Here is a 23,596-nt window from a genome sequence, read left to right on the forward strand (position 1 = left end):
TTTCCCAGGGTGTGTGAAGTAGCAAAGACAGCTCCTGAAAAAGTATCAACAGAAAAATGTATATATTTGAATCCAGGAAAGGATGGCTATTGTGTTACATCTGACTGCCAGGTTTGTAAACTGTTTAGTCCTCTAGGGTTGATTCCGCTCCCCACTGAAGGGATGGATTGATGCTGGCAGTCAGGAGAGGCGCTAGTAATTTTTTCTCTTCTCCAAGCAATTATATTTTCATCTTTCTCTCCTCTTCCTCCAACTGGAATACATTATACATTTTTTGAAAAATAGGAATTAATTTTGTGCTGAGCAATTCCAATTTTCAGCCAAACTGCTAATGCCTTTTCCAACTGAGTCCTAGTAGAGAGTAGGATTTAACTTAGATTCAGTGATTTCTATGGCATCTTTGAAGACCCATCAAACAAATTCTTGAAGCTCCTTTTTTTCAATTTTTTTTCCTCGGTTCTCTAGTCTCAACCTGAATGATTTGTAAGTGTCTCTCTCCACTACAGACATCCGTGCTCCCATTTTACAGCAGCTTTGGAAACACTAACAAAGGGGAAATCAGAAAATGGGGCAGATGTAGCCCTACTCCTGCCATCTTCAGAAGGCTGATGGTAACGCAGTGTCCTCCTTGCTCCTTATCCAGCAAAATTCTGCCAGGCATTACTCCGTCCAGAAGGGAAAAGCTTACAACCCCCTCTTGGAGGCAGGGTGGGTTCTCAGCAGGTCCCCTGAATGTCAGGGGTCCCTGTTCGGGTGAGAGATGTTATAAGTAAAAGTTAAGCTATGTTAAGTTAGGGTATAGTTCAATTATATTGTATTAATTACGTTACATTAATTGTATTATGTTAAGGGGGGTGGGGTTATTAGAATGTTCTAGGAGAAGGGTCCAGGGTTTGGTGGAAGGGCAGTCCGGCGGGGCACGGCAAGGTCGAAGAGGGATTGAAGATCTGACCAATTATTCTAAGCCCTGCAGAAACGATTGGTCCAGAATGAATGGCGTTAAAGACCAATGGGAAGCCTGGAAGTGGACCAATGACCATGCAGATCCAAAATGGACCAATCCTGGACTTGAAGGCAGCTATAAATGGGGGTAGTTTGGTTGGTTCAAGGTACTTCTTTTTAGAAACTTGTTTTCTGGGGGCAAGCCGGTGCACTTGGGGATAGCGCACTGTTGTGTTTTTGGCTCGCTGTGTGGGTGCTCGGGCTTATCCTGGGTACGCCATTCCTTGCAGCTATTTTAATAAAGGAGAACCTCTTTCTCCAGAGGAAGTTTGGCCTCGTTCATATTCATAACAAGAGGGGAAGCGCTCTGGTCCAAGCTCAGACACCTGGCCGGTGGCTTCCTGGAGAACTGGCCCTGTTGACTTTGATGAGAGAGACTGCTTGATCCAGTTGTTTGGAAAAGCAACTTTAATGTAATAGCAAAATAACAAACTAAACAGCGTGCACAGTAGGAAGAATGAACCAGAAAAAGCCTGGAGTCCAGGGTCTCCAAGGATACTTATACATTCCCAAAAGGGGAGGCATCCGGGTGGGGTTTGAAGAATGGATCCAACAGGAAAGAGTGATTTGGAATATTACAATTAATGCAGCAACAATTACCCAGTGGTAATGCAGAGAAACCAGAATTTTCTAGTAATAATTTGAATAACTGAACAAGAGGACCATGGGTGGGAGGTCTGGCTCACCCTAAGTACAAATGGTTTTCCCATGGCCTCAAATTGAAGTGTCCTTCATTATTCAAACCGACCTCAACACTGTACCTAGGAGAAAGCTCTAAATGTAATTGAAGTAGTGCTTCTCCCTGTTTGCTGCTTTCTAAAACAAAGGAAGATCCAGCTGGAAGAAGCCTTCTGCTTTTTGCTCAGAAGCAATAGTGGCCAAAGAGCACTCATGTGCTTCCTCACATCCTGGTCCCTTCTCAGCGCTCAGCTTCTCAGTGAGGGCTAGAAAGGCTTAGTGTGATTTTTTACTCTTAGATGACTAGAGCAAGAGGTTATGGACAAGGAGGGCTTTTTGTGTTGCTTTGCAGTAGAGGAGAACTCTGCAGGCTTTTGTTGGCATTAGCTGTAGAGAAGGTCTGGTTCTGTGCCTGAGCTCACAAAGCAGCCCAGGGCGCTGCTATTGTGATGTCAGCGGCCGCATGGCAGCGTTGTCAGGCAAAGTTGCTGTGCCGAGGCCCGGAAGGGCTCAGTGTGCAGAGCAGCTCTGTGGCACGCTCACTGCAGGCGGAACCTGCGCGTCGACGAGGTCTCTGCCAGCAGGACGCTGAGTATTTCTGTTTTCACCCAAGAGGCGTTGTCTGGTGCAGACTTGAGCAGTGCTGCTCAAGCCATGGAGGGAGTGTGTGCTGCAGCTTTCACGGCGTTCTCCGTGGCTTATTCTGGGTACTTTTTCACCCACCTGGCACGTAAGTAGATGTCTTTGTTCAGTGCAGCATATGGAAACCCAAATGCCACAAAGAGGCCTTTAGTTGGGTGAAGCCATTGCCCACAGCTGCAGCTAAGAAGGGGGTGTCTCTAGCCAGGGGGACGTGGGCAGCATTTGTAATGTAGCCCGCAGGGTTTCCACTCCTGCCGTGCCATAGCCTTTGGCAATGGGGTCTGGAGTCTCCTCGGTTTGCTGGCTCAAGCAAGAGAACTTCCAGGATGGGAAGACTGGGAGAGCTTGGCAGGAGTCCTTGTAAAAGCTGTGCACTGCTCTCCAGGACTGAGGGAAAGTGCCTCAGATCAGGTCTTCTTGTCTGCATTCCCTCATCCCAGCATGTGCCTGTGGAACTTGACACTTCCTGAGCGCTGCAAGAACCATTCGTTCTGTGATGAAATCACAGAACCCGCTTGGAAAAGGCCTCTGGGAGAGACATTTCAGAGGAGATCTTGTATGCTCCTGAACACAGGAGCTGTTCCTGTGCTGTGTCACGATAGAACTGGCACCATGGCTAAGGGAAACTTGGGGGAAACCTCTCTGGGGAAAGGCTTTCAGTAAGTTCATGGCAATTGCTGCAAGCAATGCCTTGAGAAAACTGAAGTACAGGAAAGAGAGGAGCTGTGGCTGCTGCTGGGTGGGCTGGGGCAGAAGCAATGACTGAACCACTGGGACTTGCAGTCTCAAGTTTCTATGGGTTGAGTGGCCAGAGTGGACAGAAGGTAAACACCAGGCAGTATTTTGTGCTGTTGTCTTGCTTGCTGTGTGGCACAGCAGAGCATGGGTTGCTGCTGGAGTGCCGATGTAGTGAAAGCAGAATGCTCTGTCTTTGGGTTGACATTTTCGTGGGCTTGCCCAGCACAGGCAGTTTTCTTACAGCATCTGGTTGTTCTTCCCCTGTGTGTTGCAGGTCACATCACCCACGCCTGGAGAGAATCTGGTCTTTGGGTGAGTGGCAAAGGAGCCTCTGGCGTTGGTAGCATTAGACCATTGTGGAGCAAGCTGTGAGCTGTGGCCTGTTGCAGTCCAGTGCCAGCCTGGCTGGATGAATGAAAGTACAGTCCGGGCTCTTTGCAGCCACAGCAGCAGCAGCAGGAGGATCCCGGGCTGTTTTCTCCAGTTCCTTTCCAGAGCTTTTAAGCAGCTGGAAGTGGGGCTGCTGGGTGCTTGAAGCCACGATGGAATTTCTCCTGTACCAGAGAGTGCAGTCCCGTCTCACTGGCTCATTTTACTTGAGTTTGAGCACCTTGGAATCCCATTTCTCTGCAGATGATTTCTCCTTAGTGCACCTGGCTCTTGAGCTGAATATAAAGAAGGTTACGTGTCCCTCACGCTGCGTCTGTCTGCAGAGCCCAAAACCAACCTCGGAGCCTCCTGTGGCTGCGTGTCTTCCTGGAGAAGAGGCCAAAGGGGAGGAAGATGCCCACCAAACTGCACCTGCTGCCACTGCAGGGCCTGAGCATCCAGCATCAGTAAGTGGCAGCTCTGGGAAGTCCTGTGGCTGGAGCAAAGCATAGCTGCAAGTTTCAGATCAGACAGCACCTCCTGTACCTGGCTGAAGATGCTGAGGGCTGGAATCTTTCCAGCCCTTCCCCAAGGCACTTAGGCCTTGAAAAGCGGTGTGGAACTTGGAAGTTGGATGTTTAGGCATCACCTTCCTACTGTTGTGAAAGGGGCTGTGAATTTGTCTTAGCAAGAGACAAGAGGGAGCATTAGGATGTCCTTGGATGCTCCTGGGCTACAAGGGAGGCCCTTGGTGCCCAGTGGCTGTGCAGGCTCCCCATCCCCAGTGAAGAGAGTGGTGCAAAGATGCAGTTCAGAAGCTTGCAGGATATGAGGAGACACTGTCCCCAGGAGGGAGCTGGCCCTCGGCAGAGAGCAGCTGTCAGTAGCTAAAGGAACAGCTGAGATGCAGCAGGGCCTGTAGCTGAATATAGGTGAGGTTCTGAATGACAGGTTCTTTTGTGTCCCTCGTGCTGCTGTGTGTCCACAGAGCAGAAGGGCAGCGTCAGCACCTGCTCTGGCTGCCGCTGTACCTGAGGGAGAGGGTGAAGAGGAGGAAGGTGCTGATGAAGCTGCCCCTGCTGTCAGCCCTGGGCCAGAGCAAACAACATCAGTAAGTGCCAGCTTTGGTTAGCAGTGTCTGTGGTGTCATTTTGTCCGTGGTGTAAAAGCAGCCTTTGGATTTTGGGCCTTGAGCCAGAGAAGCGGGCTGCAAAAGCTGAGGGGTGAAGAGCCCTGGCTGTGGCCAGCAGCATCTTGCTAGGGGCTTGCATTTGAAATGGGATGGGAGGGGCATCTCTGCCAGGCACATTTGTGACCCTCCTTCATTTCTTGTTCCAGAGCTCCACCTCCTGTGTCCTGGCACCTGCACGAGCTGCAGCGGAAGGCTCTGAAGGAGCCTCCAGTCCCCAGGCTGGCAAGTCAAGCAGGAGCAGCTCGTGCATCTGGAGCACGACCAGCTCCTCTGGCAGCAGAGAGCGGCTGGGAGAGGGGACAGAGGACGAGTGCCTGGCCACGCTGAGTACGTCCTCTGTGATCCTTGTCTGCTGGAGCAGTGCCTTGTGTGTGCGTGTGTGGGTGTGAGCTGTCCCGCCTCCTGTTCCTCCTCAGCTGAGTGCCGGGTCCTGCGGCCTCCACACAGGACCTGGTGTTGTGCTGTGAGGTGGTGAGGGCTCAGCGGGCTGATGCTCCTGCCTCTGAGAGCAGCTCAGCCTGGTTTGGCTTTGCCTGAGCTTCCCTGGAGGCAAAAGGCAAAGCAGAGCTTGTTTCTGGCTGAGCAGGAGGCCGTGACCCAGCCAATGAGGAGGCCTCAAGGAGCTCCTGTGGGGCACGGCCAAGGTCATCTTCAGAACTCAGCCTGTCCTAAAGGCTGAGGGACCTCATTCCTAAGGCCCATCACAGTAGGTTTGAACACGAGCTGCTGCTCCTGAAAGGCAGAAGGGCATTGTTTAGGCAAAGTCCTGCAGAGAGCTGGAGATTGTGCTACTGCTGGAAGCACTTTGCAATATTCTTCCTGTTCTGGAAAGGGCAGCTGTTGATAACAATTGATTCCAGAAGCCAAGACGCCTCTGATATTTGCAAAGATTAAGTCATTTCTTGAAAGTCACAGTTTTCATTGCCAAGAACAGAAAAGTTTTGCTTTTCCTGCTGCCCTTAACATTGCTAGACAAGAATCTTGGTTCCCGTTTTCAGATCCCTGTCTCCTCTGACTGTTTCTGCACGTGCTTAGATTTTAGTTTAGACTTTTAGTTTTGTGCAGGCCATCTGTGCTGCGGGGCTGCTTGTCTTGCTGCTGTTGTTTTTGAGGTTTGGTGCTGGTTGGGTGGTGGTGTTGTTTCCCGACTGCCTGAGTTGAAAGGGCCCAGTGTCCCAGAGAGTGGGGCTGCCTTTCTGATCTGCTGCAGGGTGGGATCTCTTTTGAAGTGAGCATCTTTCCTTGGGATTTTCACAGAGATGCTGGTGAGCCAGGGAGATCCTGAGGCTGAATACACAGAACTGGAAACAATTGGCAAAGGGTGAGTGCAGCCACAGTTCCTTCTTCCAAGGGAGGGCCTGTGCATTTTGCTGGTGTCACATCTCCCCAGAACGACGTCAGGCAAGCTCCAAAGCTGCTCAGACACTGCGTTAAGATGATACCTGATGATCTCTCAGTACTGGGCAGCATCTTTAGCTGTGGTTCGAAAGCAGCTTGGCAAAGACAGCTTGGATGCTGGCAGTGTCTTTTCTGCGGCAAAGAGCAGCACCTGGCTGCTCTCCTGTCCCTCGAGTGTGTTGCACCTGTTTGCCGCTTTTCCTAGGAGAAATAATTTCTGCATGTCACAAAAGAATACAGAATGCTTGGGAATGAAAGGAGGAGAAACTTCCTTGCCTCAAAGGTCAAGTTAGCAGCTGACAGCTGTCAGGGAGCAGCTCTGGCTAACATTTCTTTCCAGTATTTTGCTGAAAAGAAGGTGCAGTGGTCAGGATGACCAGCACCTAGTCTAGAAGCCAAGAGCAGAAATGAAAGAAGCAGCTCTCTTTTGTAGCTGAGATGGCAAATCGCAAAGCTTCAGGGCAATGCCTGGGGCCAATGCACTCCAGAGGAAAAGGCATCATCTGCCTGATGGCAGAGCCCTCGTGGATCCTGTGGGGTCTAGGCCTTTCCTGCAAAGAATCCACCAAGCTGTTCCCTTAGAAAGCCGGCTCTGCTGACTGGAAATGGGACTGATTTGCACCATTTTCTCTGAGAGAAGCCAAATGTACAAGAAGCCCCCAGAAAAGCAGAGTCCTCCCCATGTATGGTGCACTGAAGAGAAGCAGCTGCCAACGGCTCTGGACTCAGAACACAGCTGTCTAAGGATCCTGTGTTTTGAGGCCTTCTCCATTTGTGTGTGGAGCAATGGAAGCCTTTCCCTGCTCTGGCTGTGGCTGCAGCTGTGATTAGACACTAATTTCCTTGCAATCTGGAGAAGGGATCCGTGTCCAGAGGCTTTCCTCCAATGGCTGTTACATGGCTGCTGTTTTGTTTCCAGGGGTTTTGGCACGGTGTGCATGGCAGTGGAGACTGCCACAGGAGAAGAGGTAAGCGTCAAGCAGCGCCGCAGCTTCTGCAGCTGTCGAGTGGCCTCCCCTCTGCTGTGAGCTGTGGCTGAGCTTTGGCTCGCCAGTAGAGCTTTGCTGCACAGGCCAATGAAGTGCAGAGCAGTGTCCGCCTGCCAAATACAGTGGGGACAGATTTTGTGCTCCTCAGCTGCCCTGGGGAATGCAGGGAGGCCAGGCGGTGTCTGTCACAGCAGGACACGCTGGCTGGGTCTGAGTGCCCAGGTGGTCTCTCAGAGCATGGCACTGCTCTTTGGGGCTGCAGGCTTCCTGAATTCTCATTTCTGGCTGGAAGCAGATACATGGGAATCGTGCTGGTAGTTCTGTAGCCGCCTGCAGTGCTGCCCTTGGAACTGTGCTATGAGAGCGAGGTCTGCAAGGAGTCTCTCAAGGGCCTAAGCCGTGTTTACAGCCCGGTGTATATCCCTAGAAGATCAAGGCCGGGGTTTTTTCTTTTTGAAGTCAGGCAGTAATTGCAAATGTCAGTGGTGTGAAGGAAAGTATTTCGGTGGAGTGAAATGAAAATTCCTGAAAGTGAGGAAATTCCAGGGTTGCGTTATTTGGAGGTGTCACTAAGGATGTTTTCACCGTCCTGGCAATTTTTCCTTGAAGTATGAAGGGCTGTAATTCTTAGGGGGAAGAGCCCTCAGGATGTTTTTAGGACAGCATTTTATCTGCCATGCCTGTAAGAGTTTGCTTTGTAGTTGTGCACTGGAGAATGCCAGTGGTTGCTGGAGTAATGATCAAGCCCCTAGAAGTGCCAAAGGTTTCCCAGCAGTTTTGCTTCATTTTTACTGGCACCAAATGGGTTCCTGCTTGCAAGAGGTGTGTGAATGAAAATGGGAATGAGACCATGGGGAAGACCTGGGGGAAGACTGGCCCAGGGCTCAGTGAGTGTTGTTAGAGCTTTGAGGTGGAGAGCTTAGACCGTGTTTCTCCCAGGTTTACAAGGCAAAGGGTGTGTGGCTCTGTGTCCTGGGAGGTGCCCAAGCACGTGGTCTGATGTCCAGTCCCAAGGCAGCTTGGCCCAGCCCAGCACTATCACCCCATAATCACTGTCTCTGTGTTGCCCTTGTGGTCCTGTGCCACAGACTTCTTTGGTTCATGGTTTTCTGTGTCGTTTTAGGTGGCCATAAAGAAAATTAGTCTCGCGCAAGAGAGCGGCAGCGAGCTGTGCCTGAATGAAATCCAGGTGATGCGTGGCAATAAGCATGCCAACCTTGTGAACTATCTAGACAGGTGAGTGGTTCTGCTGTTCTGCCAGGAAAGGTCATTCACATCCTGCAAGCCAGAGGTTCAACAACCACTGCTTTGGCCGCTGGTAGAGGATGGAGCTGTTAATTCCTGTTTCTGGGCTGATCTACGGCATCTTGGGAGGAGATTGCATTGGGACTGCGTTAATCTTTCTGGCATACCGAGTTTGAAGGGCGCTTTCAAAGACAAGACTGGGCCCCATCTTACTGAGCCACCAGCCTCAAAGTTCCTGTCCTCTCTCCCCATAGTTATGTTTGGTTGGGGGTTTGATTGTTTCCCCAGGGGTCTGAAGTGCTGACAAAGCACTGTAGGTTGTGTTTCCCTCGACCTGTTGCGTTGGTGTGGATAGCAAGCAGTCTTTTAGACTGCCCAGAGTTCAAGGCCTGTAGAGCGTAGTGAATGACTCCTCACTTCCTCCTGTCTTCCTCGGAGAGAGACACAGAAACAAGAATCCATCAGGTCGTGTAAGTGCGCACATTCACCTCCAGGCTGTTGTTTCCTCCTTTCAGCTACCTGGTGGACGAGGAACTCTGGCTCGTGATGGAATACATGGATGGAGGCTCCTTACACGATGTCATCAGGGAGACTCGTATGGCAGAAGGAGAAATAGCAGCTGTCTCTCGGGAGGTAAGGGATGGCGCTTGTGCTTCCCATGCCTTGGCCAGGATGGTCCTTCCACATGGGTGACAAGGAGAGGAAAGATTTCATCTTCCAAGCTTCCTTTCTGCCTTTCTCTAATGACTGGCAGTAGCAAGAGTATCTGAAGTGCCTGCCAGTGTCCCTGCCCTTCTTCTAGAGTGTTTGTGTTTGCCTCTCTAAACACTTGCCTGGAGCCTGTGTATGCTGCGTTCCTTCCCCGGAAGGGCAAAGGTGCTCACGGCGCAATGTCAAACAAGTGGCAAAGACAAGGAGATCCTCACAGGACTCTCAGAGAGTTCAGCCTCAAAGGAGAGCCTTGCACTCAAAGTGGTGTTTGCAAAAGCATCTACTGTTGTCTGACTGGAGAGAGCACAGCCACTGCAGCAGTGCTCCTTCAGTCTGTGTTTGCAGGGCACTGGCCAGAGGAAGAATTGCCCTTTCTCTTTCAGAAGCAAACACAGCCTCACTTAGAAAGGCCCTGCTGTCCTTGTGTTGGAGCAGCAAGCTCTTGCCCTTGCCAGCAGCCTGTCCTGCCATGGCTCAGCATCCCCCAGGAATGTTGCAGCGCTGCAGAAGTGTCACTTCCCTGCTTGTGGAATGAAATCCACTTAGGCTGGTGTTTCTTTTTCGTCTCTCAGTGCCTGCAAGGCCTGGATTTCCTTCACTCCAAGCAAGTGATCCACCGAGACATCAAAAGCCACAACATTCTCCTGGGTCTGGACGGATCTGTCAAGTTGGGTGGGTGTTGTTGGCCAGTCTCAGCCGTGGCAGGCTGCGCTGTGGGGCTGCCTTTGGGTGACTGCTGGTTCCCTGCAGTGCTGCCTGTGGCAGTGCAGGCTGCCCTGCTGCAAGCACAGAGCACAGCCTCAAGGGGCAGGGAGGTGTTGCTGGGAACAAGGGCTCAGGAGTGCCTTTGGGTTGTGTGTGTGTCCCTTCTCAAGCAAGGCACTTACAGTCTAATAGCTTCAGGGGACTAAAAGGCACTGACTGGAACTGGGGGCTTTTGCTAAGTAGCCAATTCCGTATTTCCTCAGCTGCAGGCCCGAGGAATGGCAGCATGGCCCCTTTATGGCAGCTGGGAACCACACTGCCTTCTTGGACATTGGAACAGTGGGGATTTCTTTTGTTTGCTTTCCTCATTCACGCTGGCTTGTTTTTGCTCCTCAGCTGATTTTGGCCTCGCTGCTCAGCTCACCGCTGAGCAGAGCAAACGGAGATCAGCTGTTGGGACCACTTACTGGATGGCGCCAGAAATCTTCACCAGGAAGCTCTATGGCCCCAAAGTGGACATCTGGTCCTTTGGCATTGTGGGCATCGAGATGGTGGAAGGAGCGCCTCCTTACCGGATGAAAACCTCCCGCACGGTGCGCTGCAACTGCTCTCAGATACTGCTGTCACTCAAACAAAATCTGCTCCCATTCTTCTGCCTGGGAAGCTTGCGAACACCTGAAAATGATAGGTTCCAGGCTGCACAGTCTCTCGTGCTCCTTGTCCAGATCATCCCCTTGTCATTTCAGTGCAGGAACAGCAGAAAAAATCGTGATGCATTTTGCTTGGTAGGAGCTCTGCCCAAGAGAGCAGTGAGCAGTGCTGAGCTGCATTTTATGGAGTGATCCTTGGAAACAGTAGAGTTAGGCGAAAGTCCGTCTTCCAAATGGCCTGTAGAGCTGGTGTCAGTGCTGAGAGAAGCCAAGTGTGCTTTTGCTGATGGAGTTGCTCCTAATTCCATCAGCCAGTGAAATCAGGGTGAAGGCAAGAGCCTTTGCGTATTGGACTGGCTATGGCTGCCTCTGCCTTTGGGTTCTTTCAGTAGGAGTAGGAAAGGTATGTCCCTGGCTCTGGCAGGGAGGAAAGTGCCACCGGAGAGTGGAGCCTGTCCAGTGGGGTCTGTGTGAGCAGTTTGGGGTGTGAAGGAGACAGGCAGAGAGTGACATTTCCTTCTTCTCTAGGTTCAACAGCTGATCAGCAGCGGGGGCAGGCCAAAGCTGCAGAAGCCCAGGCAACAGTCCGCGTGGTTGCGAGACTTCCTGCACTGCTGCCTGGAGAGGGAGGAGGACAGGCGCTGGTCTGCCCAGGAACTCCTGCAGGTAAAAGGCAAAGCGGCTGCAGGCTGCGCCAGCTGCCCGCTGCCAGGGGCTCCTCACCTGCTCAATTCCAAGGCGTCTGCTGGGCCCCGCTGCTAAGATCTCCAGTCTGGGGGCTTTTCAAAGGAAAACAGGGGAGAATCCTGGCCTAGGATGCCTTGGGAGGAGCCTTTCAAGGTCACCTCGACCAGATCTCCTTAAGCTGAAGACATCTGGAATAATGGATTTGTGGGATTGGGAGCCATGTTTGCCTCTTGTAGTAAGATCCTGGAGGTGGAGGCAGAGGTGCCCAGAATGCCCTCCCTTCTGCTTTCTGTACCTTTCTGGTAGCCAGAGAAAGCCTGTTTCAGCCTGTGAGGAAAGTAGAAGTTCATGTTTTCTTTTTCTCTTTGGGCAGCATCCATTTGTAACATCAGCCAAGCCGACCTCCGACCTGACGCCTCTGATCGTGGCAACGCAGCAGTTTATGGCCGACAGGAGATACTAGCCCTGGAAGAGGCCACTGATGTTTTTGTAGTTTGCAGTTTCTAGTTTGTAGTTTATAGCTCGTAGTTTGAAGTTTCTAGTATATAGCTCATAGTTTGTTGTTTCTATTTTATGGCTCATAGTTTGTAGTTTGTTTAGCCTGATAGTCAAAATAAATACTAGAATAAATAAAACTTTCACTGTGCTGGAAGCTTCCCTTTGTTCTCACCCTGTGAATAAACTCTACCACTCCTGCTTCCAGTGATGTTCAGCTGATAGAAATTCTAAGAGGAGGCAGGGTCAAGACATGTGGTGGCCACATATCCCGAGGTCAGAAGTACCCTCTGGCTTTCCTGGGGCCTTTCCCCACATGGGGCTCCCACTTGCCTGGCCATTTAGGTGCTAGGATAGGGGCTCCAGACACAGGTGTGGAGCATTGCCTCTGGTGTGCCAGGGACCAGCGGCCACTGCTGGGCTGGGATGCAGGCCTGGGGGAGTGGGGCGTGCAGAGTAGGGCATCGCCTCAGCAGGGCAAGGCTTGATTTGCCCCTTTCCCCACAGACATGCTCCTGAAAGGTTCTGAGCCAGCAATGTCCTCTACTGTCCCACTCTTCCGGCTTCCTGCTGGGCAGGTTTGCCCCTGAGCAGGCAGCACAGGATTGATAGCTTAGTCCTTTGGGGACAGACTGTGCGAGTGCCCAAGCCACTCTTAGCCACAGGCAACCTTCGCAAGCTTAAGGGATATGAGGTCTTTAGTGAATATCAGCTCTTTTATGATTTCCAGCTCTTTGGCTTGCCTAGGAACCATGCAATCCCACCGAAAGACAGACAGGAGAGAGGAGAAGGCAGCTCTGGAGTTCCACAGCGATGGCTTTATTGGGGTCTGTGAAGGGTTCCAGCCACGGCTCTGCTAACTAGAATGGGCTAAAACAGCCCACTAAAGAGGGCGAGAGGGGATCAGAAATTGTCTAATAGCAGGGGTTAAGGAGAAGCAACCTGTGGGGTTAAAGAGAGATAAGCTGGGGTCCCAAAGGCAGAAGAAGGGGCTTATTTTGCTATTTCACCGTGACTTGGCATTTAAAGCCTCTTCCATCCACAGGGCCCTAGCAAGCCCGAACTTGCGACATCTCACAACAAGGTTTCCAGGTTCCTGTGCTGCTTGGCTCTCAAGATTCCAAAGAGTCTTTGTGGCTGGATTTTAAGAAAATTACACATTTATTTGTTCCAAATGAGGCAGCATGAGGTGTGTTTTTCCTTTCTAAGGCCTTCCCTCCTTTTTGTGTCCTCTTCTTGATATAAACCTTGTAAAGTCTCTCCTCTCTCTCTCCTTCTCCACCACAATGGAGGGGGACAATGGAAAAAAACAATTTATGAGAAGCTAAAGATGTTAGAGTTACAATGTAGCGAAGGTAAAAAATAAAGCAGTATGAAAGAATAAGAAGAAAATTGTGCGAAGTATGCAATGGCGTAGCCAAGAAAGGTAGAGTGTCACATAGGGCGCCGGAGCAAAGACAGGATGGCGAGGGCTTACGGAATGGTTCTGATGGTAGATGGGGGCTGCTGGTGCTGCCTGGAGCAGCTGTGGACCTGCAGTGGCAGTTTCTCCTCCCTCTGTGCGGCAGTGATGGTGGCAGTGGCAATGGCGATGGGTGTCTGTCTCCCTGCGGAGCTCTGTTTGGCACTGCCGCTGCCATCAGCCCGCCACGCTGGGCATGTGTGTGGGAATGGGATCTGCCGCTTCACTGCCTCTTCCTACCACCCTGCTGGGCTGCACTTGGCTTGGCTGGACTCCCTTTTGGCTTGGCTGAACTCACTTGGTTTCAGTGTCATCATTCTGGGTTGCCTTGTTGTGCTGGTGTGGAAAAACAGTGCCACATGCCACCCTGGCCCTGATGGTTTCAGCTGTGTGTCAGAGCTGTCACTTCCGTGCATCTCATCTCAGTCCCATGTCTTAAAAATTACTGTGGAGGGACAAAAATGGGGGAAAAAAATGGTGGTGGTGCTTTGTTCCCAAGGCCTCTCTGTTAGAGTGAGTCAGACAGAAGGATCCTCCTTTCATTTCCTGTCATGGCATTTCCCTGCTGAAATCACACCCATGGCCATGATGTAATATGTTTTGAATAAAAAGTGTATCCATGACCTTGGCTCTGTACTGAAGCCCTCTGATTCTATCCTGGGTCGTTGGCAAGTGGCTTATCCAAGAAATGGCCCTGGCGACTTTGAGGAGAGAGACTGCTTGATCCAATTGTTCGGAAAAGCAACTTTAGTGTAATAGCGAAACAACAAACTAAACAGCGTGCACAGTAGGAAGAACAAACCAGAAAAAGCTGGGTTCCAGTTTCTGCAGGGGTACTTATAGATTCCCAAAAAGGGAGGGGTTCCGGCAGGGTTTGAGGAATGGATCCAACAGGAAAGAAGTATTAGGAATTTTAGAAGTAATGTAGTAATAATTATCCAACGGTAATGCAGAGAAATCAGGACTTTCTAGGAATAATTTGAATAACTGAAGGAGAGGCTCATGGGTGGGAGCTCTTGCTCACCGTAATTAAAGAGGGTTTTCCCATGGCCTCAAATTGAAGTCTTCTTCATTATTCACACTACCCCCAACATCTCCCTTTTTTTGTTTTTCTAAGGTAGAAAGGAAAACTGTTTTTTCTAGGGTTTTAAACATTAACTTGAAAATACAAGAAGAAATAAGTATTATCTACATCACTACTAGCAAAATTACTTGCCCAGTCTTTATAATAGAGATCAATTTGGATGATAGATGCCTTCCTTTCAAAAGGTTGTTAATCCAATTGGTTCCCTCTTTGATTTGAAGTTTATCCACCCCTTTCTGCAAAAAAGCTTCTGCTGGGCTAAACAGAATCACTGTGGTCAGATAAGTTCATACAGCACAAACCTTATAAGTCCTGACAGCCATGTCCATGTGCTAATATTTTGTTTTGGTTGCGGCACTATCCAAGTAGCACCAAGAAGAAGGAAGGTGCAACAGAGGAAGAAGGAGATCCAAGTTTTCAACCTGCTGTGGGAGCTCCCCTTTCTCTTGTCTCCTTCTTTTTCTTGGTGTCAGTTGTTGGGGTTTGTTGCTGTTTCTGGTGGTGGCTGTAGATGTGGCTTAATGTTCTTGGCGGGGATCCCCCTGGGTCCTGTACCTGTGGATACACAAGCATAACCCCTACCCCATGGAATTAACAGAAAGGGGCCAGAGATTGGTGAAGTCTCAGGGTCCTTGATCAGAACTGGTGGTCTCTCCTTCAGCTTGGCTTGGGTGCAATTGCTAAGATGTCAAAAAACTGGCAGTATGGATTCCATAAATTAATTTTTAAGAAGGTTAAAACCATACATGGCTTAGACAGCCTTTCTACTGTTGATAAGGCCTCCATTTTTGTTTTTCTAAAAGGTCTTTCAAAGAATGTGTGTCCTTTCAATTACTGATTGTCATGTGGAGGAATGGAGAATACCTGTAACTTACTCCCCATAAGTTAAAAAATTGTTGTACTTTGTGTGAATTGTACCCATGGCCATTATTTGTATATATTTTCTGAGGAATTCCTAAAGATGTATCTTTTCCTCAGAATTCCTTTAAGAATTCTTTAGGAATTCCTATAGGAATTCTGAGGATTTCCTTTATCTCTAAAGAGAAAAGTTGTGAAAAGTGTTTGATAATGTCTAGGGCTTTTTCCCAGGGTGTGTGAAGTAGCAAAGAGAGCTCCTGAAAAAGTATCAACAGAAAAATGTATATATTTGAATCCAGGAAAGGATGGATATTGTGTTACATCTGACTGCCAGGTTTGTAAACTGTTTAGTCCTCTAGGGTTGATTCCGCTTCCCACTGAAGGGATGGATTGATGCTGGCAGTCAGGAGAGGCGCTAGTAATTTTTTCTCTTCTCCAAGCAATTATATTTTCATCTTTCTCTCCTCTTCCTCCAACTGGAATACATCATACATTTTTTGAAAAATAGGAATTAATTTTGTGCTGAGCAATTCCAATTTTCAGCCAAACTGTTAATGCCTTTTCCAACTGAGTCCTAGTAGAGAGTAGGATTTAACTTAGATTCAGTGATTTCTATGGCATCTTTGAAGACCCATCAAACAAATTCTTGAAGCTCCTTTTTTTCAATTTTTTTTCCTCGGTTCTCTAGTCTCAACTTGAATGATTTGTAAGTGTCTCTCTCCACTACAGACATCCGTGCTCCCATTTTACAGCAGCTTTGGAAACACTAACAAAGGGGAAATCAGAAAATGGGGCAGATGTAGCCCTACTCCTACCATCTTCAGAGGGCTGATGGTAACGCAGTGTCCTCCTTGCTCCTTATCCAGCAAAATTCTGCCAGGCATTACTCCGTCCAGAAGGGAAAAGCTTACAACCCCCTCTTGGAGGCAGGGTGGGTTCTCAGCAGGTCCCCTGAATGTCAGGGGTCCCTGTTCGGGTGAGAGATGTTATAAGTAAAAGTTAAGCTATGTTAAGTTAGGGTATAGTTCAATTATATTGTATTAATTACGTTACATTAATTGTATTATGTTAAGGGGGGTGGGGTTATTAGAATGTTCTAGGAGAAGGGTCCAGGGTTTGGTGGAAGGGCAGTCCGGCGGGGCACGGCAAGGTCGAAGAGGGATTGAAGATCTGACCAATTATTCTAAGCCCTGCAGAAACGATTGGTCCAGAATGAATGGCGTTAAAGACCAATGGGAAGCCTGGAAGTGGACCAATGACCATGCAGATCCAAAATGGACCAATCCTGGACTTGAAGGCAGCTATAAATGGGGGTAGTTTGGTTGGTTCGAGGTACTTCTTTTTAGAAACTTGTTTTCTGGGGGCAAGCCGGTGCACTTGGGGATAGCGCACTGTTGTGTTTTTGGCTCGCTGTGTGGGTGCTCGGGCTTATCCTGGCTACGCCATTCCTTGCAGCTGTTTTAATAAAGGAGAACCTCTTTCTCCAGAGGAAGTTTGGCCTCGTTCATATTCATAACAAGAGGGGAAGCGCTCTGGTCCAAGCTCAGACACCTGGCCGGTGGCTTCCTGGAGAACTGGCCCTGTTGACTTTCATGAGAGAGACTGCTTGATCCAGTTGTTTGGAAAAGCAACTTTAATGTAATAGCAAAATAACAAACTAAACAGCGTGCACAGTAGGAAGAATGAACCAGAAAAAGCCTGGAGTCCAGGGTCTCCAAGGATACTTATACATTCCCAAAAGGGGAGGCATCCGGGTGGGGTTTGAAGAATGGATCCAACAGGAAAGAGTGATTTGGAATATTACAATTAATGCAGCAACAATTACCCAGTGGTAATGCAGAGAAACCAGAATTTTCTAGTAATAATTTGAATAACTGAACAAGAGGACCATGGGTGGGAGGTCTGGCTCACCCTAAGTACAAATGGTTTTCCCATGGCCTCAAATTGAAGTGTCCTTCATTATTCAAACCGACCTCAACACTGTACCTAGGAGAAAGCTCTAAATGTAATTGAAGTAGTGCTTCTCCCTGTTTGCTGCTTTCTAAAACAAAGGAAGATCCAGCTGGAAGAAGCCTTCTGCTTTTTGCTCAGAAGCAATAGTGGCCAAAGAGCACTCATGTGCTTCCTCACATCCTGGACCCTTCTCAGCGCTCAGCTTCTCAGTCTGGGCCAGGGGGGCTTAGTGTGATTTTTTACTCTTAGATGACTAGAGCAAGAGGTTATGGACTAGGAGGGCTTCTTGTGTTGCTTTGCAGTAGAGGAGAACTCTGCAGGCTTTTGTTGGCATTAGCTGTAGAGAAGGTCTGGTTCTGTGCCTGAGCTCACAAAGCAGCCCAGGGCGCTGCTATTGTGATGTCAGCGGCCGCATGGCAGCGTTGTCAGGCAAAGTTGCTGTGCCGAGGCCCGGAAGGGCTCAGTGTGCAGAGCAGCTCTGTGGCACGCTCACTGCAGGCGGAACCTGCGCGTCAACGAGGTCTCTGCCAGCAGGACGCTGAGTATTTCTGTTTTCACCCAAGAGGCGTTTTCTGGTGCAGACTTGAGCAGCGCTGCTCAAGCCATGGAGGGAGTGTGTGCTGCAGCTTTCACGGCGTTCTCCGTGGCTTATTCTGGGTACTTTTTCACCCACCTGGCACGTGAGTAGATGTCTTTGTTCAGTGCAGCATATGGAAACCCAAATGCCACAAAGAGGCCTTTAGTTGGGTGAAGCCACTGCCCACAGCTGCAGCTAAGAAGGGGGTGTCTCTAGCCAGGGGGGCATGGGCAGCCTTTGTAATGTAGCCCGCAGGGTTTCCACTCCTGCCGTGCCATAGCCTTTGGCAATGGGGTCTGGAGTCTCCTCGGTTTGCTGGCTCAAGCAAGAGAACTTCCAGGATGGGAAGACTGGGAGAGCTTGGCAGGAGTCCTTGTAAAAGCTGTGCACTGCTCTCCAGGACTGAGGGAAAGTGCCTCAGATCAGGTCTTCTTGTCTGCATTCCCTCATCCCAGCATGTGCCTGTGGAACTTGACACTTCCTGAGCGCTGCAAGAACCATTCGTTCTGTGATGAAATCACAGAACCCGCTTGGAAAAGGCCTCTGGGAGAGACATTTCAGAGGAGATCTTGTATGCTCCTGAACACAGGAGCTGTTCCTGTGCTGTGTCACGATAGAACTGCCACCATGGCTAAGGGGAACTTGGGGGAAACCTCTCTGGGGAAAGGCTTTCAGTAAGTTCATGGCAATTGCTTCAAGCAATGCCTTGAGAAAACTGAAGTACAGGAAAAAGAGGAGCTGTGGCTGCTGCTGGGTGGGCTGGGGCAGAAGCAATGACTGAACCACTGGGACTTGCAGTCTCAAGTTTCTATGGGTTGAGTGGCCAGAGAGGACAGAAGGTAGACACCAGGCAGTATTTTGTGCTGTTGTCTTGCTTGCTGTGTGGCACAGCAGAGCATGGGTTGCTGCTGGAGTGCCGATGTAGTGAAAGCAGAATGCTCTGTCTTTGGGTTGACATTTTCGTGGGCTTGCCCAGCACAGGCAGTTTTCTTACAGCATCTGGATGTTCTTCCCTTGTGTGTTGCAGGTCACATCACCCACGCCTGGAGAGAATCTGGTCTTTGGGTGAGTGGCAAAGGAGCCTCTGGCGTTGCTAGCATGAGACCATTGTGGAGCAAGCTGTGAGCTGTGGCCTGTTGCAGTCCAGTGCCAGCCTGGCTGGATGAATGAAAGTACAGTCCGGGCTCTTTGCAGCCACAGCAGCAGCAGCAGGAGGATCCCGGGCGGTTTTCTCCAGTTCCTTTCCAGAGCTTTTAAGCAGCTGGAAGTGGGGCTGCTGGGTACTTGAAGCCACGATGGAATCTCTCCTGTACCAGAGAGTGCAGTCCCGTCTCACTGGCTCATTTTACTTGAGTTTGAGCACCTTGGAATCCCATTTCTCTGCAGATGATTTCTCCTTAGTGCACCTGGCTCTAGAGCTGAATATAAAGAAGGTTACGTGTCCCTCACGCTGCGTCTGTCTGCAGCGCCCAAAACCAACCTCGGAGCCTCCTGTGGCTGCGTGTCTTCCTGGAGAAGAGGCCAAAGGGGAGGAAGATGCCCACCAAACTGCACCTGCTGCCACTGCAGGGCCTGAGCATCCAGCATCAGTAAGTGGCAGCTCTGGGAAGTCCTGTGGCTGGAGCAAAGCATAGCTGCAAGTTTCAGATCAGACAGCACCTCCTGTGCCTGGCTGAAAATGCTGAGGGCTGGAATCTTTCCAGCCCTTCCCCAAGGCCCTTAGGCCTGGAAAACGAGTATGGAACTTGGAAGCTGGATGTTTAGGCATCACCTTCCTACTGCTGTGAAAGGGGCTGTGAATTTGTCTTAGCAAGAGACAAGAGGGAGCATTAGGATGTCCTTGGATGCTCCTGGGCTACAAGGGAGGCCCTTGGTGCCCAGTGGCTGTGCAGGCTCCCCATCCCCAGTGAAGAGAGCGGTGCAAAGGTGCAGTTCAGAAGCTTGCAGGATATGAGGAGACACTGTCCCCAGGAGGGAGCTGGCCCTCGGCAGAGAGCAGCTGTCAGTAGCTAAAGGAACAGCTGAGATGCAGCAGGGCCTGTAGCTGAATATAGGTGAGGTTCTGAATGACAGGTTCTTTTGTGTCCCTCATGCTGCTGTGTGTCCACAGAGCAGAAGGGCAGCGTCAGCACCTGCTCTGGCTGCCGCTGTACCTGAGGAAGAGGCTGAAGAGGAGGAAGTTTCTGATGAAGCTGCCCCTGCTGTCAGCCCTGGGCCAGAGCAAACAACATCAGTAAGTGCCAGCTTTGGTTAGCAGTGTCTGTGGTGTCATTTTGTCCGTGGTGTAAAAGCAGCCTTTGGATTTTGGGCCTTGAGCCGGAGAAGCGGGCTGCAAAAGCTGAGGGGTGAAGAGCCCTGGCTGTGGCCAGCAGCATCTTGCTAGGGGCTTGCATTTGAAATGGGATGGGAGGGGCATCTCTGCCAGGCACATTTGTGACCCTCCTTCATTTCTTGTTCCAGAGCTCCACCTCCTGTGTCCTGGCACCTGCACGAGCTGCAGCGGAAGGCTCTGAAGGAGCCTCCAGTCCCCAGGCTGGCAAGTCAAGCAGGAGCAGCTCGTGCATCTGGAGCACGACCAGCTCCTCTGGCAGCAGAGAGCGGCTGGGAGATGGGACAGAGGACGAGTGCCTGGCCACGCTGAGTACGTCCTCTGTGATCCTTGTCTGCTGGAGCAGTGCCTGTGTGTGCGTGTGTGGGTGTGAGCTGTCCCGCCTCCTGTTCCTCCTCGGCTGAGTGCCGGGTCCTGAGGCCTCCACACAGGACCTGGTGTTGTGCTGTGAGGTGGTGAGGGCTCAGCGGGCTGTTGCTCCTGCCTCTGAGAGCAGCTCAGCCTGGTTTGGCTTTGCCTGAGCTTCCCTGGAGGCAAAAGGCAAAGCAGAGCTTGTTTCTGGCTGAGCAGGAGGCCGTGACCCAGCCAATGAGGAGGCCTCAAGGAGCTCCTGTGGGGCACGGCCAAGGTCATCTTCAGAACTCAGCCTGTCCTAAAGGCTGAGGGACCTCATTCCTAGGGCCCATCACAGTAGGTTGGAACACGAGCTGCTGCTCCTGAAAGGCAGAAGGGCATTGTTTAGGCAAAGTCCTGCAGAGAGCTGGAGATTGTGCTACTGCTGGAAGCACTTTGCAATATTCTTCCTGTTCTGGAAAGGGCAGCTGTTGATAACAATTGATTCCAGAAGCCAAGGCGCCTCTGATATTTGCAAAGATTAAGTCATTTCTTGAAAGTCACAGTTTTCATTGCCAAGAACAGAAAAGTTTTGCTTTTCCTGCTGCCCTTAACGTTGCTAGACAAGAATCTTGGTTCCAGTTTTCAGGTCCCTGTCTCCTCTGTTTCTGTACGTGCTTAGATTTTAGTTTAGACTTTTAGTTTTGTGCAGGCCATCTGTGCTGCGGGGCTGCTTGTCTTGCTGCTGTTGTTTTTGAGGTTTGGTGCTGGTTGGGTGGTGGTGTTGTTTCCCGACTGCCTGAGTTGAAAGGGCCCAGTGTCCCAGAGAGTGGGGCTGCCTTTCTGATCTGCTGCAGGGTGGGATCTCTTTTGAAGTGAGCATCTTTCCTTGGGATTTTCACAGAGATGCTGGTGAGCCAGGGAGATCCTGAGGCTGAATACACAGAACTGGAAACAACTGGCAAAGGGTGAGTGCAGCCACAGTTCCTTCTTCCAAGGGAGGGCCTGTGCATTTTGCTGGTGTCCCATCTCCCCAGAACGACGTCAGGCAAGCTCCAAAGCTGCTCAGACACTGCGTTAAGATGATACCTGATGATCTCTCAGTACTGGGCAGCATCTTTAGTTGTGGTTCGAAAGCATGGCAAAGACAGCTTGGATGCTGGCAGTGTCTTTTCTGCGGCAAAGAGCAGCACCTGGCTGCTCTCCTGTCCCTCGAGTGTGTTGCACCTGTTTGCCTCTTTTCCTAGGAGAAATAATTTCTGCATGTCACAAAAGAATACAGAATGCTTGGGAATGAAAGGAGGAGAAACTTCCTTGCCTCAAAGGTCAAGTTAGCAGCTGACAGCTGTCAGGGAGCAGCTCTGGCTAACATTTCTTTCCAGTATTTTGCTGAAAAGAAGGTGCAGTGGTCAGGATGACCAGCACCTAGTCTAGAAGCCAAGAGCAGAAATGAAAGAAGCAGCTCTCTTTTGTAGCTGAGATGGCAAATCGCAAAGCTTCAGGGCAATGCCTGGGGCCAATGCACTCCAGAGGAAAAGGCATCATCTGCCTGATGGCAGAGCCCTCGTGGATCCTGTGGGGTCTAGGCCTTTCCTGCAAAGAATCCACCAAGCTGTTCCCTTAGAAAGCCGGCTCTGCTGACTGGAAATGGGACTGATTTGCACCATTTTCTCTGAGAGAAGCCAAATGTACAAGAAGCCCCCAGAAAAGCAGAGTCCTCCCCATGTATGGTGCACTGAAGAGAAGCAGCTGCCAACGGCTCTGGACTCAGAACACAGCTGTCTAAGGATCCTGTGTTTTGAGGCCTTCTCCATTTGTGTGTGGAGCAATGGAAGCCTTTCCCTGCTCTGGCTGTGGCTGCAGCTGTGATTAGACACTAATTTCCTTGCAATCTGGAGAAGGGATCCGTGTCCAGAGGCTTTCCTCCAATGGCTGTTACATGGCTGCTGTTTTGTTTCCAGGGGTTTTGGCACGGTGTGCATGGCAGTGGAGACTGCCACAGGAGAAGAGGTAAGCGTCAAGCAGCGCCGCAGCTTCTGCAGCTGTCGAGTGGCCTCCCCTCTGCTGTGAGCTGTGGCTGAGCTTTGGCTCGCCAGTAGAGCTTTGCTGCACAGGCCAATGAAGTGCAGAGCAGTGTCCGCCTGCCAAATACAGTGGGGACAGATTTTGTGCTCCTCAGCTGCCCTGGGGAATGCAGGGAGGCCAGGCGGTGTCTGTCACAGCAGGACACGCTGGCTGGGTCTGAGTGCCCAGGTGGTCTCTCAGAGCATGGCACTGCTCTTTGGGGCTGCAGGCTTCCTGAATTCTCATTTCTGGCTGGAAGCAGATACATGGGAATCGTGCTGGTAGTTCTGTAGCCGCCTGCAGTGCTGCCCTTGGAACTGTGCTATGAGAGCGAGGTCTGCAAGGAGTCTCTCAAGGGCCTAAGCCGTGTTTACAGCCCGGTGTATATCCCTAGAAGATCAAGGCCGGGGTTTTTTCTTTTTGAAGTCAGGCAGTAATTGCAAATGTCAGTGGTGTGAAGGAAAGTATTTCGGTGGAGTGAAATGAAAATTCCTGAAAGTGAGGAAATTCCAGGGTTGCGTTATTTGGAGGTGTCACTAAGGATGTTTTCACCGTCCTGGCAATTTTTCCTTGAAGTATGAAGGGCTGTAATTCTTAGGGGGAAGAGCCCTCAGGATGTTTTTAGGACAGCATTTTATCTGCCATGCCTGTAAGAGTTTGCTTTGTAGTTGTGCACTGGAGAATGCCAGTGGTTGCTGGAGTAATGATCAAGCCCCTAGAAGTGCCAAAGGTTTCCCAGCAGTTTTGCTTCATTTTTACTGGCACCAAATGGGTTCCTGCTTGCAAGAGGTGTGTGAATGAAAATGGGAATGAGACCATGGGGAAGACCTGGGGGAAGACTGGCCCAGGGCTCAGTGAGTGTTGTTAGAGCTTTGAGGTGGAGAGCTTAGACCGTGTTTCTCCCAGGTTTACAAGGCAAAGGGTGTGTGGCTCTGTGTCCTGGGAGGTGCCCAAGCACGTGGTCTGATGTCCAGTCCCAAGGCAGCTTGGCCCAGCCCAGCACTATCACCCCATAATCACTGTCTCTGTGTTGCCCTTGTGGTCCTGTGCCACAGACTTCTTTGGTTCATGGTTTTCTGTGTCGTTTTAGGTGGCCATAAAGAAAATTAGTCTCACGCAAGAGAGCGGCAGCGAGCTGTGCCTGAATGAAATCCAGGTGATGCGTGGCAATAAGCATGCCAACCTTGTGAACTATCTAGACAGGTGAGTGGTTCTGCTGTTCTGCCAGGAAAGGTCATTCACATCCTGCAAGCCAGAGGTTCAACAACCACTGCTTTGGCCGCTGGTAGAGGATGGAGCTGATAATTCCTGTTTCTGGGCTGATCTACGGCATCTTGGGAGGAGATTGCATTGGGGCTGCGTTAATCTTTCCTGGCATACCGAGTTTGAAGGGCGCTTTCAAAGACAAGACTGGGCCCCATCTTACTGAGCCATC

The 23,596-nt window shown here is 50.5% G+C and overlaps 1 protein-coding gene across 1 annotated transcript; it reads left to right on the top strand.

Moving 5' to 3' along the window:
- The first annotated feature begins 993 nt into the window (after positions 1–993).
- LOC132322489 (serine/threonine-protein kinase PAK 3-like) lies at positions 994–11,469 on the top strand. The gene is made up of 14 exons (XM_059836979.1): positions 994–1,109; positions 2,229–2,410; positions 3,335–3,428; positions 3,774–3,896; positions 4,418–4,487; positions 4,768–4,948; positions 5,879–5,942; positions 6,939–6,987; positions 8,132–8,244; positions 8,769–8,886; positions 9,537–9,636; positions 10,066–10,262; positions 10,848–10,985; positions 11,380–11,469. Exons 1-14 carry the CDS (start codon positions 994–996, stop codon positions 11,467–11,469), a joined length of 1,635 nt encoding a protein of 544 aa, XP_059692962.1.
- The last annotated feature ends 12,127 nt before the right edge of the window (positions 11,470–23,596 follow it).

Source organism: Haemorhous mexicanus, chromosome Z, assembly GCF_027477595.1.
Source record: "Haemorhous mexicanus isolate bHaeMex1 chromosome Z, bHaeMex1.pri, whole genome shotgun sequence".
Classification (NCBI taxonomy): domain Eukaryota; kingdom Metazoa; phylum Chordata; class Aves; order Passeriformes; family Fringillidae; genus Haemorhous; species Haemorhous mexicanus.